The following is an 18,542-nucleotide window of genomic DNA, read 5'->3' as shown; positions in this document are numbered from 1 at the left end:
CTGAGGAGGGAGTTTGAGAATGAGCGATAAAGAAAATTCAGAATTAACTTCAGAGCGATGCGGCTGCGGCGCGGGGTCAGCGCGCCGCCCGCCTCCACCTCTCTACCTCTCCAAGCGAGCCGCCACCTCTCTATTCAAGTGACGGGCGTCCCCCCCCCGTTCCCCGCAAGCCTGGGATTCATTCATCAAACACACACTTGGTAATTTACAAAGGCAGCATAAAATTGTGGATTTTCGGGCTGCGTAATCTTTAGACAGATAAACAAATTACCCGGGGGCTCCTCTGGCAGGGAGGGAGCGCTCGCTCGGCTACACATTCATTACCGGCGCTCCCGGAGCTGGTGCCGCGCCGCGCAGCCAGCGGGCAACCTTTGGCGTGTTAGGGCTCGGCAAGCAGAAAATAACATGATGGCGAGTTAACCGACCGTGCCATGATAGATGACGCCGCATGCCGGGCTGTTTACGGGCCCATGTCTCAACAATCTGTAACGCTCAGAGCCCGAGAGTGGGCGCTCGGTGAATCATCAGCCAATCTGCGAAAGCACTAAACTGTTCCACTCCGGCCTTGCATTACCAGCAATTAGCCGGCACTTCAGGGCGAGGAAAGCAAACAAGCAGGCAGCTGTGAGGGAGAATCACCTTTAACATAATTCTGATAAATTAAGTTGATAAAGGAGACTGGATGTACCTACAGCGGCGGGGGAAAGGAAGTACACCCTCTTTATTTCAGGGTTTTACTAATGAGGACATAAGGAAAGCAGTTGATAAGCATCATCATCAGCAGCATTTTCTTTGATTGTAAACTGCAATGGAAACACGTTTTGTACGTCACATGATCAACAATCGAATGCTGCTACTGGCGCAAACCACGAAGAAGAGGACAGGAAGTAGAAAACCGAAACACGGGGCAGCATGATTTTAATGACTGTGGTGTGAACAAACTTATTCATATGTGATTGTAATTGTGTTTCTTGTTTAATGGAAACCCCACGATTATGCTTTTGTGACATTAGCAGAATATTGGCAAAGTTTTGCAGACATAAATCAAAGTTTATGCAATTTGGATTATAATTTTTGACAACACAATGGCAAGATGGAAAGATAGCAGCAATAGACTTTTATTATCAATCCAGGAAGAGCTGCAAGGATTTTTTCAAAGTATTTCAAGTTTATTATTCTCCAGAGACACAGACTATTCACAACTTGGTCTGTCATAATTTTGCAGGACTATAAATTGTGATGAACGATAGTATTGTTTTCTTGAGACCATTTTCAAGTAATGTATTGATAATTGTGTAATAATGCAAGTCTTCCTCCTCAAAGAAGAATAAACTAATTTTGTAACAAACACCTAACAGTGAAAATAGAAGAAATTTTAAAACTCCAAAATAACACACAACCAAAAACAAATAAAACAGAAATAAAAAACAGACATATATAAATAAATAAAATGAATTGTGACGTGTCTGTAAATGAAATTGCCTTTCAAAAAACATAAATCAGAGTGGAATTTATCGAGCTCATTTTAATTTATCATGCGATTAATTGATTAATCACTTATTGCGACAGGCTTATTCATTCAAGTGGAAAGCTGGCAAAACCCAACAAATTCATCCTACAAGTATTATAAAAACCAACATTATTTATAAAATCAAAATGTGAAAAACAAAAATAAATCCTACATTTCAGCAGCTCTGTAGCAGCAATAACTTAGTAGAGGTTTTCTGTTTCAGGATTTCAGACTCACTCACTGTTGTACCTGACTACTTCATAGATTTAAGTAATTAAAGTCTGAAGAAAGGAAAAACAAAAGGATGAAAGAAGGAAAGAAAAAAACCGCAAAATATACAAAGAATACATTTTAAAAGGAGGAAAAAATAAACTTAAAGAAAAGCAAAGAAAAGGGGAAAAAAAGAAAATGAAGGAAAAGAAAAAGAAAAGAAAAAACCTCCTGAAAAGAATTGAAAAAAAATTAAAAATGGGGGAAAAAAGAAGAGATTTGCAGATTTCCAGTTTCTGCACATCTATCTCAGGTACAGGTCTGAACTTTGACTGGACCATTTTTACACATAGTTTGATTTCAGTTCCAGCTGTTCTCGCTGTTTGGCATCGTTGTCATATCATGACTTTGACCTTTGGGTCAAGCTGTCGCTGTCAGACAGGAGTGATTCATGTTAGCCCACTGAACCACTACTCCATCACCATGCTTGACAGTGGGTAGCCAGGTTTTGTTTTTGTAAAGCCTGAGGTTTTGTGTGTTTAGTAATTTTTCTGAGCACCTTTTCCCGTAAGGACAATTAACAGAGATTAATTCTAGTTTCTTCTTTGCTTTATAATAACTGTTTTGAATAACTTTTTGTACACTAGAGGTTAAACCTAAATTATTTCACAATCGGCAAACACCAGATCGGTTTTATTACGCTGTGATATCTCATACTTCAGGTGTTTTAAAGTTGCTGTTTTCACAACCTTTTTGTTCCAGAGATCAGCCTTGATGTTTTAGGAAGGCTGCAGATCTCCATTGAAGCTTCAGTCACTGGAGAAGAAAGATCAGGAAGGAATTTCTTCTCATTTGTTGAAGACAAAAGAAAGCCAAACTTCCTGAGGAGCCCCCCCACTGTGGACTGGTACTGTACAACACACTGCTGCACCTCTCCCACACCCCCAAACACACACACATTTACAGATGAAAGCCGGGCTTTTCCTGCACAAAAGGAGTCAAGCGGCTGAAATACTAAGGCTTAGAAGTCCAAAACGCTCAAGATTTTATGTTTTTTCGTTGGGTTCCTGGCTGGTTTGGGTTTAAAGATGTATTTGTCAAGAAATAAAACCAAATGTGTGTGAACGCTGCTCGGCTGCACGCAGGATCACTCTGTAATCCAACAAACAAATTAAATAGTCAGGAGAGAATCAGAGAGCAGCAGTGGCTGTAGAAGCGTTAGAGGAGCAGAAAGGCGGCAGATTGGCTGCTGTTTGTAATTCTGAGGCAGATCCAAAGTTAAACAGGGGTTCAACTCTCTGAGGAAGACGAGGCTTTATGAAGAAGATGGGGCCCAGCAGAACTCTATAAGTGCTGGGATAAACACTGTTCCTTGGCTCGGAAGGTCAAAAGGACATTCAGGAACAAAGGGAGGAAACATTTAATTCGTTTAACATTTAAATGCAGCTGGGAGAGAACACCTATTACTGCGATGACACTAACGAGCTTTTTGGGGGGGTTTTCTCTAACAGCTTTGCAAAAGTAGCCTCAAATAGGATTGAGGGTGTCTGTTGGACTTTGACTGGGACATCTTAACACACCAATATGCCTTGATCGAACCCATCCTGTTATATCTTTGGCTGTGTGTTTAGAATAATTATCTTGTTGCAGCATCTGGATCAAATGGCAAGATTACTCTGCCAATTTCTGTCCCGATTTTGGTCACACCAGGTGAAATCGGGGGAGGGAGGCACACCAGGCCCCAATAATCTGAAAGTTTTTCAAAACCGAAATACATTAAAGACCTGTTGTCATTGTGCCAACCATCCAGACCACTCAGGTCTTCTGGTTCTGGTCTACTCTGCATTTCCAGAACCAAACGAGGAGAAGCAGCATTCAGTTTTCATGCTACTGTAATCTGAAGCAAATTTCCAGAAAAACTGCAAAACTGCCGAAACACTGAGTTAATTTAAACCAAGGCTAAAAACCCACCTCTTTAGAATTGCCTTTGATTCATAAAAACTGGAATATTGATAAATATATTTGATGTTTATTTGCTTGATGATGGCATTGGAGATAATCAAATGTCAAATTGTACAAGTTTATTGCGTTTTTCATAAGTGGTTACTATGGCAAGTTTCCATGGTGTTGTTGAAGTGTGCTATGCAGATAAATTTAGATTAAAATTTATGACTGTGACATTATAATGACCGAATTCTTTGGATAAAGATGCAAAAGCAAAGTTGGTTGCAATTTTAAAGACCAAAAGTCAGTTGCTCACCTTAGCAATCAGGTGTTTAGCAGAAGTTGACATGAGGATCCGGTCACACCAGGCGGGGCATCTGGTGCTGTTATACTGCTTGGCGTGATGGACGTCCTCACTGTAGGGATAACTGCAGAGAAACACAAACACAACAATCAGAGCAACAAATGAAAAGGAAAAGCTATTAAATCCTGGTAATGATTTCCTTAGAAGACGACATTAAACATAACATGTATTAATCAGAGTTGGAAAAGAAAAATAAATATCATCTGTCATCTCAGAGATAAAGATCACAAGAAAACAGGAGGTCCATTAATATGACCAATCATCTGAGTAATCACTTGAATCAACACACGAGGATGGCTCTATCAAAGCAATCATTCTCTGCCAAATGTACAGGTTGCGTGTGTGTGTGTGTGTGTGTGTCGGCGGCTGAAGTAAAACAGAATGAGTGTGATTTGTGCAGAGCGGGCCAGAGGGAGATTCAGTTGCCCATATGTACAGCGGCACCCCAGCACGGTCATCAAAAACAGATTAGGCGCCGCAGCAAACGGCCATGAGCGATTGTGCCTTGGAAACAGCGGGGGAACAATCGCGTGATTTAAGTGGTGGAGTCGGGCGGGAAGCCATCGAGCTGATGCAGATTTACATTGTTGAGAATTCAATTTGCCCCTCCGGCTCATCAAACTGCTTCGGATTTACACGCCACCAATCCAATTTGTTTGTCTGCGCTCATCAGGATGTAGCAGCAGGCTTACATACTGTAATACCAATCCAATTTGCTCCCTCAGTGCCACGCGCGCTAACTGTAGCATAACACCGAGCCGCTCTCCTCCGAGGACAATGATACCCTAATGGTAAAATAAACACACACAAACACTGGGGGTTTTATTCATCACATTTGCCAGGCTTTGATAGCTTAATTGGACATTGTAGTGAAGGATATCATATCTTCTTTTTAGTTCTTTCACCACAACAAGAGCTGGGATGTAAACTGATACCAGAATAATCATCTCTGTGGCCATTTGGACAACACTTAGCCTTTCTCTAGAACTGTAAAGATCAGCACAATGATAGAAACTGTTATTTAACATATGAGAAAATATATCTTACCATGAATTATGTATAATATTTGTTCCTGTATTGAACAGATATGTTTTTATTTGACCACAGTATGTTTTCTGGCCTATTTAATCTAAAATTAAGCTTTATTTAAATATATAACAGGTTAATCACTGCAAAAACATAAACCTTACCAAGTATTTTTGGTCTAGTTTCCAGTGTAAATATCTTAGTAAACTTGAAATAAGTTTTTCAGGAAGATATAGAGGCTTGTTTTAAGTAATATTGATGAAAAAGTACCAGTTCCATTGGTAGATTAATTAATTTATAACATGGAAATAATATTTTGCTATAATTGAAATACTCTGCCACTGGAAGTAATATTTTTTTTTATCAATATTAAGGAATTATTTATGTGCAATAAGCCTCTACATTGCTAAAACGTTACTTGTAAGTTACTTTGTCTTATTTCAAAGTACTTAGATATTTGTACTGGAAACTAGACAAAAATACTTTGAACGATTTTGTGTTTTTGAAGTGACATAAGTTTCTCTTTTATATATATGGAACTAAATTACAAGTTATTGTGGCAGTTTCTTTTTTTTCAGAGGTCTCTTCAGCTTCGATGCGAGACTGACTGCTACTGGAGTTTCTTCTTGCACAAGATATGCGTATTGTATGAGTTACAACATGAGAGAAATAAATTATTTTATTTGCCCTTTGAAAGCCTAATAAACTTTAATTTTGTACAAAACACTCCACACTGGAATTGGAAGACATTTTAAATATCCAAAATAAAACACAACAATGAAAAACAATAAATAAAAAGAAAATAAAAACCACAAGCAAGTGAAACCATAAATAGAATGGATTATGAAGCCTGTAAAATAAAATTGCCCTTCAAAAATGTTAATAATAAGAATGGAAATGATTGAACTCATTTTAATTTACCATGCAAATAATCGATAAATTGATTAATTGCTTATTGCGACAGACTTAGAATCAAATACTTGTCATCTGTGTGTAATAAATGTTTACGATACCCATAAAATAACTTTTCAATTCTACTCATGCACCTGCACCTTAAACCAGAAGATGTCTCTGGCTCACACACACACACGCACACGCACGCACACACACACCCACAAGCGCACACACATCCCACCAGGTGTACAAACAGACCTGCTGACTTCTTAAAGGAGTTCCCCGCCTCCAATTAGCATTAATAACATTCAAACCCAAGGGGAGGAGGGCTGTGGGAGGCAGGGAGGTTTTGACATGCAAATCAAAGGTCTGAAGGAGTGATCCTGGGATAAAAAGAGGGCATGAAGAATAGGATGAGTGAAACAGATAGAGAGCGGGAGGCAGAGGAGAGGGGATAAAGATGGATCAGACAGAAGTGAGGGTGGAAAAGAGCAAAGGCTTCAAAGAGCTTTGAGAGCCGCTCCACTTCAGGGTGGCCTGAACGCCGCCGCTTCCTGAGGTGACGGCCTGAGAACAACCCACCACTCAGGGTTGGTCTCGGAGCTTTATTGACTAACAAGACCGGGGTCATTTTGGTGTTAAACAGATAGAGAGAAAATCAAGTTTCCCTCTTCACCTACTTCAAACAATGAACTCCCGCTGGATAACTTCCACCAAACAAAACAGGTTGGTCACTTCTGATGACGGCTAGTTGTAAAGAAAATGATTAAAAACACTCAGCTGTAACCATTAAACTCCCATTCTCCACATTTGCAGGTGTATACTTCCTTTTTCTGTTACCGCACCCTCCATTGAGTCCAACATGAATGCAACAGCAAACAAAGTGATTGATGCGTCCGATAAGGAAACTCACAAACTTATCTTGGAGGGTAGACTGTCGGGTGTGTGGGTTACAGCAAGGCTAATTATTCTAATTAATGAGCTACAGCTGATAACTTCTAGTGGTGTGTGGCTGGAAAGAGACAGCATAGCTAAAACCTCTCAGACACAAATCAAACATGGAAAAATGACTCCAACACCCACAATTATGAATGAAATATTTCCCAGAGTTGTGCATGCAACGCCAGTCACATCAGGTTTAACAATAAGCACTTGTTCAAGTTGAGACTGAAAAAGGTCCTTTGATGGATGCCTGTTGTTGAGACTGTACAGTTAATCCATTCTTTTGTGCAGCCGGCCACTCTGCAGATGATACATGTGTGTACGGTCTCCTATCAGGACCCCGCTAGCAGCCATGGAGAGCTCATTCATTCATGCTTGGTTTAGGGTTTAATGTTTGACTTGGCTGCTGGCACATTACTCACATGTGTTGCTGCTGGTGTCAGCTTGTTTGTCTTGCAACAGTAGAAAAAAAAAACCTGGCAAGGTGAGGACAGCCCCGACCTATGGAGTGAAACCTGGCCTCACCCAGCAACCTGGGAGGCAACATTTATAAACAGTGCACAAGCGTTTATACTGCCTGAACTTTTTCATGTTTTATCCAGATTACAGCCACAAACTTTGATGTTTTTCAGATTATTTTTTTTAGATTTTATTACCCCAGATGCTGACATTTTGCCCATTCTTTAATGTCTGATTGGACAAAGAGCGTCTGGTGAATATTGGATTTCAAATCCGATTATTTTTGCCCATATCTAACTTTTTCACGGCAGTCTGAATGGCTCAATTCTGATCTTTTCACCCCCAAAACCTCCCATATGAGGTACTAAATCAAATTGGTATCTGATAGTTTTGAAAATGTTTGCAGTATGGTTGCCTTTTATTTTTAAAGGGTCAGTATCATGTAAAATCAACTTTTTGAAGCTTTACATAATGTTGTCATGCTATTCCATCACCAAAAACATAATTGGAGTACTGCCTTGATTTCTTTAATCTCCCATGGCAACCATCAGATGTGCAAAATGCCTGGGTGAACTTAGCCCCACCTTCAAGATGCAGCTTCTCCTCAAAGTCGCAGTTTCCAAGCTACAAAGTTTCTACCTCACTAACTCCTTAAGACTAGCCAACAGCAATTAGCAAACACCTGCTGAAACTGCGAACAACAACTTCTCAGTGCAGTACTGGTAAAAACATTGTAAAAGAGCTAATAGAGGAGCGATGTTGTGATGACTTCCTGAAGGTGGAGTTTCCGACAGAGCAGGAATTTCTTTAAAGGGACAGAAGCCCAATTTCAGGGCATTAAATTACAAAGTAAAATGTCTTTTGAGCCATATTTGAAATATAAAGCCATCTTTTATGACAGTAGGCTGCTAAGTATATGAACAGGGTAAGCAAGTATAAGCTTTGGCTTCAGTCTATTTCTTCTTTGGTAAATTATGGGTTTGTTAATTAGTATTAGTTTTATTTTCTGTGTTTAATGTTAATAATTTACCAAAATAAAGTGAAGTGAACTTAAATATATATATTTTTAAACAAATGAAGTTAATATAATTACTTGATTGTACTATAAAATAGCACTATGTGCCTGGAAAACACATAATACTGTCCCTTTGAAGCACTTTATGAATGAATAAATAAATGAATGAATTGTATCCCTTCATAGGATACTGTTTTAAAACCTAGTATTAAAATAATCTGAAAAAAAAAAAATCCAGCTCACTTTCTTGTCACATAAAATCCCAATAAAGCATTTTATTGGGATAAAATGGGTACATACATGTTTGTGCTTGCAATTAAACAAAATATGCAAAAGTTGAAGCACTATAGATACCTTAGACAGGCCCTGAGTATACACTGCTCTATGATATCTAACATAGCTACACCCAGTGCATTTTTATGAAGCTGTCTTCTCTTCTTTTCTTGATTGTAAAGCCCATTTAGCAAAGAGCAGACAATCTTATCTCCAAAGCAAAAGCCTTATATGGTGAAAAGGTGACAGACCAAACAGTGGACTATTCACTTACTGAGTATTTAATGAGTGCAATATAAACTTGAGGATATAGGTAGGGCAGGAAGCCAAAGATAAGAGTTTTTATATGCGAGACATGATGTCATGGGTGTTAGCATCGATGGGATTGGCTGGAAGTAGGAATCCGTAGCTTTCAAATAACTCGTAGCCTCTCCACATCTATGTTTGCTTGTGGTTGTCAGGGGAAGCTTGGTAAAACACAACACACAGAAAGCTTCAAGAAGATCAGCCAAATGCTATCAATAACGCTGAATGTGTTGAGCTGGGAGGCTCACAGGCACAACGTTGGCACTGTAGAGCGTAAACAGAGTGCAACGCCATCGGTTGCCCTGCAGATTTTCTGGGATTCAGCAATGACAACTTCTGCCTTTAGCTGATCTAAATGAAGACAGGAAGAGACAGATGGCGTCCATTTAAACCTCTCTTAGCAAGATCGCTTTAAACAAAGCTTTTGTTTCAAGAAGCATCGTCTCAGGCAAGAGGCGACGATATATGACAGCAGCGAATCTTCCGCTGTAATCGCCACAGTTGCCCCTCATCATCTCCACTGGCTCTCCAGTAGTTAGAATGATGGATGCGCTGCTGCTTGTAAAACAATGTTCCTGTTCAGTAGATCAGGCCGTAACGCCAGGAGCAGCCAACACAAACCACACACTCACAGCGGATCACTTTTTAACACAACGTTGTGGCTCCACTGTATCGGTGGCGCTCCTTAAACGGAGTCATGTGCCGCTGCTACGGAGCAGCACAGCTGTCAGAGAGCAGAAAACAAGCAGCTTCCTTCATATGAGGGGCAAACAGAAGGGCTGTTCAACTAATGTCTTCACAATCAAATGCTCATACAGAGAGGGTGAGATCATTTCTACAGGCCTTCAGAGGGTAAAGGGCGCAAGGAAGAGGCCTGTTCATAGATAAGGTGTAGAAAACAGCCAGAAACTAACGGGTAGCTTCATGTTTCTCTTGACATTAAGTTTCATCACAGCAGTGGAACATTTAGCCTCACACTCTCACATCCTGGAGCTTTGAAAACATGAGAAGCTTTCTATGCATCGAGGACACAAGCGTTTATCAGTTTCAGCCTCACAACACACCTCACCTCCCGACCTTTAGGTCAGGTTGGGCTCCTCTGCTGCGTCCACGTCTAGACTTGACAAACAATGAAGCAGCAATAGAGACACCCTGGTCCCACTAAGACCTGTCAACCAGTCTGACTACAGAAATCTACAGAGATGTTTGGGTTTGGAGAGGAGAATTATGGCAAAATTTGGAATAATTTCCTGCTTTACTTATACTTTAGGTCAATGTTGCAGCAGCAAACGTCGGCTTGGAACAGATTTAGGTATTTTTCATTTATTTTTTCATCTGTTGAAATGAATCAGCTTTCTTACCAAATTCAAAATAAAATTGTTGTACAATTAAGAACCTGATACTATTAAAATAAGCACAATATAATAAACTAAAATATTACAGCAGCAATACATAATTCAATCCATAACTTACAAGTAATTTTCTCCAACCTACAAGAACTTCTGGGTCACTTTCTGTAACTTATAATTTATTTCCAAAAAACGACCAGGTTACTATTTTTCAACTTCAAGTTATTTTCCAAGAATAATTAATAGACCAACATATTGGGACTTTTATTTAAATTATTTTCACTTTCCCAAAATATTTCACCTTGACAACCCTTTCAGTACACTTGTATGATACTGCATATTGATCCGATAAAGTAAATACAGGACCAGTATCACTGATACCAATACCAATATCAATACTTATACTTATTTAAATTTAATATATCATCAAACTTTTGAGCTTTAGGTGCTTTCGTAGTTTTTCTTTTATTATTATTTTGCTAAAAATTAGGACAGAATTTAGATTAGGTATATAAGGTTTTTACAAAATATTTTAACAACATATTAACATGATAAACAATAGAAAAACAATTATTTTCCAAAACAAAATGTAAAAAATATAAATTGAGAGCAAAACATTTTTTGGGGTGGAGCTGATAAAACACAAATTAAATACAATTTCAAGAGGGAATCTGAAACTAAAGTATTGATCTTACAAGCTTAGAATCGATCCAATACCAATATCAAGTTAGTATTGATATTTTGGATTGATAGTATCCAAAATATTATCGATCAGCCTTTGGTGTTTGTTACCTCACAGAGGAGAACAAGCTTGGGAATTGCTGGTTGTTTTCATCTTAGTTTGGATTTTCTGAATTCCAAAGTTTAATTTTTAAATAAAACAAATCAGAGAAGAAAAAAATTAAAGCAGTTGCAATAAATCAGCTACCAAAAAGTTTGGAGTAATGGATTATGATAAATTCAGGCAGTAAACAACAAATACTAGCAGGTAAACTCAATCAGCTTAAGTTTACTGTAATTCAGAGATTATTATTTTTATTCAGGAAGAAAGCTGAATATAAGAAATCTTGAGGTTAAACATGGATTCAAACCCAGAGCCTGACTTCATGTGCCTTTGGGCATCAATACTAGCAATCAGTAAATAATTAATATTCTGGTTTAATGTGCTTTAGGTACTTTCAAATTTGCTTTCATACTTAAAATGATTAAAAATCCAACAACAATCCCTCAGAAATCTGTCTGACTTCTTTCCCAGTGTCCCCACTCTTCCACATTGTCTTCCAGCTGTGAAATCACTCATGATATGGCCACTGATGGAGTTGTGCTGCTGGTCTGATGTCACTCAAAATCTCCCTCAAAGCCCACTCCAGTAACCACGTTACGGCTCGAATACCTTCTCCCTCCACCCGCTCATCAGCCTCTGCATTTATTTTACCTTTTCTCATTTCTTTTTTCAGAAGCTTGGAGCCAATTCAATTTTTGCATCGATCTTGTGCAAAAAAAAAACAGAAGAGAAATCAGATCAGAGGAGTACTAAAAGCTTTCCCTTAAATCAATCAAAATACATGAATACGTTACTGGTACTTTTGTATGTTTTTAGGGGATATTACCTATGTTATGCCATTAAAATATGAAATAAAAGGTACCATGATCTGCTGTAAAACTTACCATTACTTTTAATAATGGCTGTGCAGCAGTCCATGGCCTCCTGGTTGGTTGGCAGTTTCATGTATTACAGCTGATAGAGAAACCGTTTCTAAATAAACGATAAGCGTAATAGTTTCATCTTTCCCCCCGAGCGGACATGAGATCCTGTCTGCGTCGCCCTGACGGTGCTGAGGCGCTTCGTCGGCCCGTCGGAGCGCCAGCCGACTGGCTCCAGGTCCAACTGTCACGAGGCCCGGTCAAATTCCTCACTCCAGTGCCCAAGTACTCAGATGTGTCACTGCCGACTTTGACAGATGTCTTCTTGAAAGTGGAGGAATATATATTTCGAAATTTAAGGCCTCTGCAAAGATGCAGAGAGAAGGAATTTCCTGCTTTAAAAAAATTGGAAAAATGCATCACCTTTTTGTCATGTTTTCACAACTCAAGGTTTGAGTCAAACAGGTGCTTCTCAATAAGTCAGAGGACTGTCTTAATATTAAAAAATGATTAACACCAAGAAGTATTATAGTATAAGTCACAGGTGTCCAAACGTTTGGTCACATTGGCCAAAATGTGACTTGTGGGTTCAAAAACTTAAATAATAAAAAGAAGGAAAAACAAAACGTCATTTTGTTTTACGTACTGAACAATAGACCAAGCAGCAACACTTTAATTACTGTGTTCTTGTTACAAACTGTTTTAACCGTATTGTGTCAACACTTCTAAATATTTTCTGGTTAAATAAAGATTGAAGATTTTTATGTTGGGAAGAGATACGCATCCAATATGTAAAAAGAGTTTTACAAATTTGCCTTATTAAAAGAAAAAGATTCACTTAGAACATTTTTAAAGGTCTTGACAGAAAATAAAATGTTTTTTTGTCAACCTGAGCAATAAATACAAGATTTATTGACAATATTTTGGTAAATTTCTATAAAAATACAGCCAAGTCTAATAAATTCATTAAAAGCAAATCTGGGTCAATCAAAGCCTGTTGACATCAGAGAATACTAAAAAGCTGGATATTGAATACTTTGTGCAATAGCAAAGATTTTCGCCCCCTCCCCAAAAAAGAATTGATTTAGTTGCAATTTGTTGACTAACTTTTGCTCTTACTTTTAAACTGCTGTTATGATGCCTTCTATTGTTTTTACAATTAGTAGCAGCTGATTAGCATATCAAAAGCTCAAATAATACATGAACTCTGACCCCAAATCTCAGAGTAGTTTAAAGCAGGTTTTATGGATGCAGAGCAGAGAGAGAAGGAGGAAGTTCAACCTCTTCCATCGATCGTATCGGGCAAGGATCGCATCCCCTACTCCAACATTTTTCTGCCCAGTTTTCTAATCATTCAGCCAGAGAAAGAGGAGCAAATGGGATGGATTAACTGTGCTTGCAACTGATGGTGCAGGACATGCTACTGAGAAATATTAAGCTGTTAGCATGTTATACAGCAGCAGTCTTCAGTCAGAGGCCTCATCAGATTTGTTGCAAGACTGACTGCTACCGTAGATTCTTCCTGCCCAAAATATATGACAATATTTAATTTAACTCAGGGAAAAATAAATAATAATGTTTTAATTGAATTGAAGAGAGGATTTGGGGCACAGAAATGCTAACATCTGGGTTAGTCAGCTCTAGTCCTAAAAGCTGGTTTCCTGACCTGAAATAATGCAATAATTCACACAAGAACGTGCTTACAAAATTATTAAAAATATTGCAGGGCAGAAAGATATATCCCAAAAAAACCTTGAATGTTTTGAACACATCAATTCTAATGGCTTTATGCAACATCTATATATATGTATATATATATATATATACATATATATATATATATATATAGATATATATATATATATATATATATATATATATATATATATATATATATATATATATATATATATATATATATATATATATATATATATATATATATATATATATATATATATATATATATATATATATATATATATATATATATATATATATATATATATATATATATATATATATATATATATATATATATATATATATATATAAGAAACTGAATTTTGAGTGTCCATTAGTTGTAAACCATAAAAAAACAATTCTTGAATTACATCAATCTGTCGGAAATGAATCTATATCATTTACTGGTTTCACCATTTTTACCACTTTTCGGTCAGATCCTCAGTTGATTTGTGCAAGGCTATCTCACTGTGATATCCAATCCACAGAGAGAATTACCTTAAAGATTAAATGTTTGTGACTATTATTGATTTATAGATTGGGAGCAAAGTGAGTCGTGTGTGTGCATGCCTGTGTGCAGCGGTGAGTCTCCGCTCTGATGGCCGGCATTAAAAAAAAAAAGAAAAAAAAAAAGCGTAATAACCTCACAGATGGCGAGGGGATGGTCCTGAGCAGAGCATGAGATGGTGAGCAATCGGTGAGGCTTGACAGGGGGAAGGGTACCAGAGAGGCAGAAGCGGGTTGTTTAAGTTTAACTAGGCCACCGTTGCCCATCACAAGCCTGACAATGATGTCGCAGACTAAGAGTTGATCAAATCGGATTTCATACGCCGCTCCCGCTTTTCATCTGTTTGATTCATCATGGCCTCACGTGTGAGAAAATCATTTGTATTCTTTTGCTGCAGCACGTTCATGCCTCCCTGTGGAGAGATGATTCAGTGTTATATGGAAAGGTGCAAGAGTTGGGCGGTGTAAAAGGACGATAAATCCACCTGTCACTTATGCAAAGTGATGTAAATGGGGTCCCTGATTAAGACACAGAGTCATTTAAAAAACAGGGACTTGCAGCGCCGCGACTGAGCTGCGCACAAGCAATCTTTAATCGATTCACACACACACACATTTGGAACGTCCTATGTTTCTAAAGTCCTTCCTCACACGCGCCTGCCACCAGAGCAGTTTATCAAGTAATTATTGTTTGATTACAGCGTTTCATTATCTGCACTGATTGAGTCACAACCGACGGCAAAGGTCAAGCGCCATTAACGCGACGCTCCCCGAAACATATTTCCGCGCCAGCCGCGTGTTTGCCCTCCCTCTCCTCTGAAAGGGCTAATTGCAAATGCATTTGTTTGAGGAGGAGAAGGACCGCCGGCTCCCGTCTCCACCACGTCCCGCTGAGACGGCGTTATCAATGCGGCCCGTGGCACGCACGCCCGAATCCACGCGGGAGCCGTTTGGGAACATGTGCAATCATACTGATCCCTATAAAGCAAGAATTCAAGAGGTTTTATTGTACCGCCTGGTGAAAAAGTGACAGAGTCTGCTTCTGGTTTTAGAGTTCAGAGCATGAAAAGCCTGATCACTACAACAAAACACTGCTTTAGGTTTGATTTTGAAGCATTTTGTGCATGTCCAGGATATTAATAAGCTGCTCTGAATTTAAATCAGGAATAATTCAAATAAACTGAAAGTATTCCTACATGATGTGTTTTAAACCATAAAAATGCCATTGCAGCGACTGCATTTATTTTCATCCTTGGTAAAATAAATTAATCTTTTTGTTTTGCAGTAAAATAACTTCAAGTTGACAATATTTACTAGGAAGGACAGGAAAGTTTTAGGATTTTTTTTGCTGTTTTTACAAAAATCCACTAATATTCACACAAAATGAAAGTAACAAACATTTTTCTGTAATTTACACTTTGCATTAAGATGATCAGAGTGTCTATGACTGTATAATTATTAATCCATAACTGTCTGCAATAAATGTAACATTTTAACTACTCTTCAAAATGAGAAAGTGAAGAAAACATGTTATTTTAAATAAGACAGATGTGGTCACATGTGGAAAAAGATGAAATAAGTGGAGGGTTTTGTTGCATTTTACAGCATAAAATTCTTCAGTATTCTGCTTGTTCTGATTTTAATGGTGATATAAAAAAACTGGTTTCAGGCTCACTTTGTATTTATCAATCAACTACTAAGAAAAAAGCTAATGTGTTTTCTTTATTTTTTTAGTAAAATAATGGCCTAAACTACTTCCTCATAATTTGATGTAAAGTTTGGTAAAGTAATATGGTTTCCTGTATACGTTCCTCTTGAACCCTAGTTGTATAAAATATTAAACCTTTCAAGGTCAGTTTTTATGGAAGTATTTTTAAAAAGTACCACAGGCTAAAACACCATCAAATGTCCTGTAGTATAAAATGTTCAACGAAACAGAAACATATTAACATAGAAAAGATGTTAAAGCTGCAGTGTTTGCTTTGAGATGGTAAACATGTTATTAAAAAAACCCCAGAGAGGATTACAGATGTTTCTATACCAACATGTTTGCGATGTAAAGGTGCTAAAAAGTGCGGTGGTTCTTACGTTGGTGGGAAAGTGATCTCCATCTCATCCAGTCGATCCTTGAACACCGACAGCTCTTTGTCAAACTGTAAAAGCTGGGAAAGCAAAAAATAAAAAAAAAATCAGAAATAAAGAGATAAAGATGAATAAGCAGGTAATGACTGATAACTAATTAAGTTCATTTGTGATCACTAATTGAGTCAAATGTTTTTTCTGGCTCTCAGTCAGAAACTCCAATTTCCACCCAAATACAAAATTTCACTCTGATTTAAAGACAGATATTCGCTTTCGATACGTAACCTTAAAGGAAACTCGAGGACAGGGTTCAGGACCACTGAGTATGCAAGAAATCTTTGCATACTCAGACGTAGATTTTAAAAACCGCATAAACATGATAATGAAATCAGTTAGTATTATAAAAAGCACTTCCACAATAAATATTTTTCATGAAAATGAATCACATGACACCAGTTCTGACATCAGTGAGTCCTTGTTTGACAGGGGAGATATTATAAATACTGCTGTTTGTTGATGAAGTACTGACTGGTCAAGTATGAACGAGAGACCTGCTAACTCAGAGCTCCAAGAACCAAAACTAAACAACGGGAGGCAGAATTTCATTTCTGCTCCTTAGCTCAAAAACAAACTGTCTGAAAACCTGAACTGTGCAGAAACTTTTGGTTCTTGAAAACATTGTTGTTTAGTGGAGGCTTCGGTCAAAGAACTTGACAAATTCCACCATTTTATCAGAAAAACAAGATTGAGGTTTTTTTTGCTGTTATTTTAGGGGGAATTTACACCCTAAAATTAAACTGTTTTGTCCACTTTAATCGAACTCTAGTTTGTTTGTCCAGAAAGTTTGGTTAGTTTGAGGAGGTGTGACTGTGTAACCAAACTCTGATGTGTGTGAAATAAACTCTGGTCTACATACAGACCCAGGCTTCAGTTCTGGTGTGGTTGGAATGCATATGTCAATGCCGAGTGGACTGGAGGCCAGTCCAAAAGCAGGAAGCGGACTATGGTGGACTACGTAAACAAACACAAAAGCCTAGCACCAGCGGGAGAAATGGTTCATCATCTTTTACCAAAGACAAAAGAGAAATCCTATGACCACTACACTCTGATGCCGCTCCATTTATTTCATGAAGAAAGTCAATGGCTTCTTCAGAGGGTTTTGTATGGTTTCCATCAGTGGTTCTAGGTGCAGCGCCACCAGAGGCAAGGAGGGGAACAGGTTTTTCCAAAGGGTTTTGTTTGACACAGTCAGTGTGAAAGCAAAACTGTAACAAATGCTGCAGTTTTGGTCCCCAACCTAGCCAAGTCTATTAGACGATCAGGTGCGAAAAAAAACTTTATTCTTTACTCTGTTTCTGTGAAGTACTTTGGATTGCTTTGTTAATAAATGGTGCTATAGTAATAAATTTGCCTTTTCTCTAAAAACCATAGGAAGACAAACGGATAAATGAAAAGATGGACGGTTGGATCCTGAGTTGATTTGGATGGGAATAAAGTTGGGAATCAGTTATTTTTCCAATCTCCATCTAAATTCCTACCAACAATATCAGAACCACCTTCCTTTGGAAACAGTGCCAGACTTTATCAAACTCATAGACAGTCGAGTTTATTTGAATTCACACAGCATTATCCGATTCAGCTAAGAAGTCAATACCCATTCATCAACTGGGCTTATAGTCACAGGAAGGCGAGGATGAGAAAGAGTCAAACTGGATCATCTCATATTTGTGCCCATTCAGTTACTCCTACATACCTTGATATTGATGCCAGTTGACCAACTGTGTGTGTGTGTGTGTGTGTGTGTGTGTGTCACCAGTTCTCTCCAACTGGGGTGTGTCTCTCTATAACAACACAGCATCCACTCACTCTTCATCAATCATGTCTCCTCACCCAGCTGTACTCACTCACTAGAGTGTACACACACACTTCCCCCAGTTTCCCACCTTTCACAAAACCCATAAATCATTAGTGAAAAGTGCAATTAGCAGATCCTTGTACACATTAATTATCTGGGAGATGAACAGGTAGTCAGGGCACCTGCATGACTGCCTCCCTGTGAGACTGACAGCCGCGTTTCCCAGCAACCCCTTGCGGACTTCGTTCCAGCCCCGCCCCCTTTTCCCGTTCGGACAGAAAGACATGCAGATGAAGGGCAGCCATGTTGATTTGCTGGTAATTTACGCTACCGAAAATGATTCCGACATTGGGAAACAATTATGGCCTGACGAGGACATCCTCCGCCGTGAGTCTGACAGCGGTTGTATAGCCAGCCTG

General features: G+C 38.4%; 1 protein-coding gene across 2 annotated transcripts in view; it reads right to left on the bottom strand.

Annotated features, from left to right (window-relative positions):
• Nucleotides 1-18,542, bottom strand: part of LOC122842215 (inositol polyphosphate-5-phosphatase A-like) — a 162,279-nt gene that overhangs the window by 5,682 nt on the left and 138,055 nt on the right. For both annotated transcript variants that reach the window (XM_044135869.1, XM_044135870.1), the window contains exons 12-13: nucleotides 16,275-16,348; nucleotides 3,981-4,092 (exon numbers count right to left, since the gene is read on the bottom strand). In XM_044135869.1, the coding sequence (XP_043991804.1) occupies nucleotides 3,981-4,092; nucleotides 16,275-16,348 (186 nt within the window). The remainder of the gene's footprint in view (nucleotides 1-3,980; nucleotides 4,093-16,274; nucleotides 16,349-18,542) is intronic.

Source organism: Gambusia affinis, linkage group LG13 (genome assembly GCF_019740435.1).
Source record: "Gambusia affinis linkage group LG13, SWU_Gaff_1.0, whole genome shotgun sequence".
Taxonomy (NCBI): domain Eukaryota; kingdom Metazoa; phylum Chordata; class Actinopteri; order Cyprinodontiformes; family Poeciliidae; genus Gambusia; species Gambusia affinis.
This window is presented reverse-complemented; position numbering and strand designations above follow the sequence as displayed.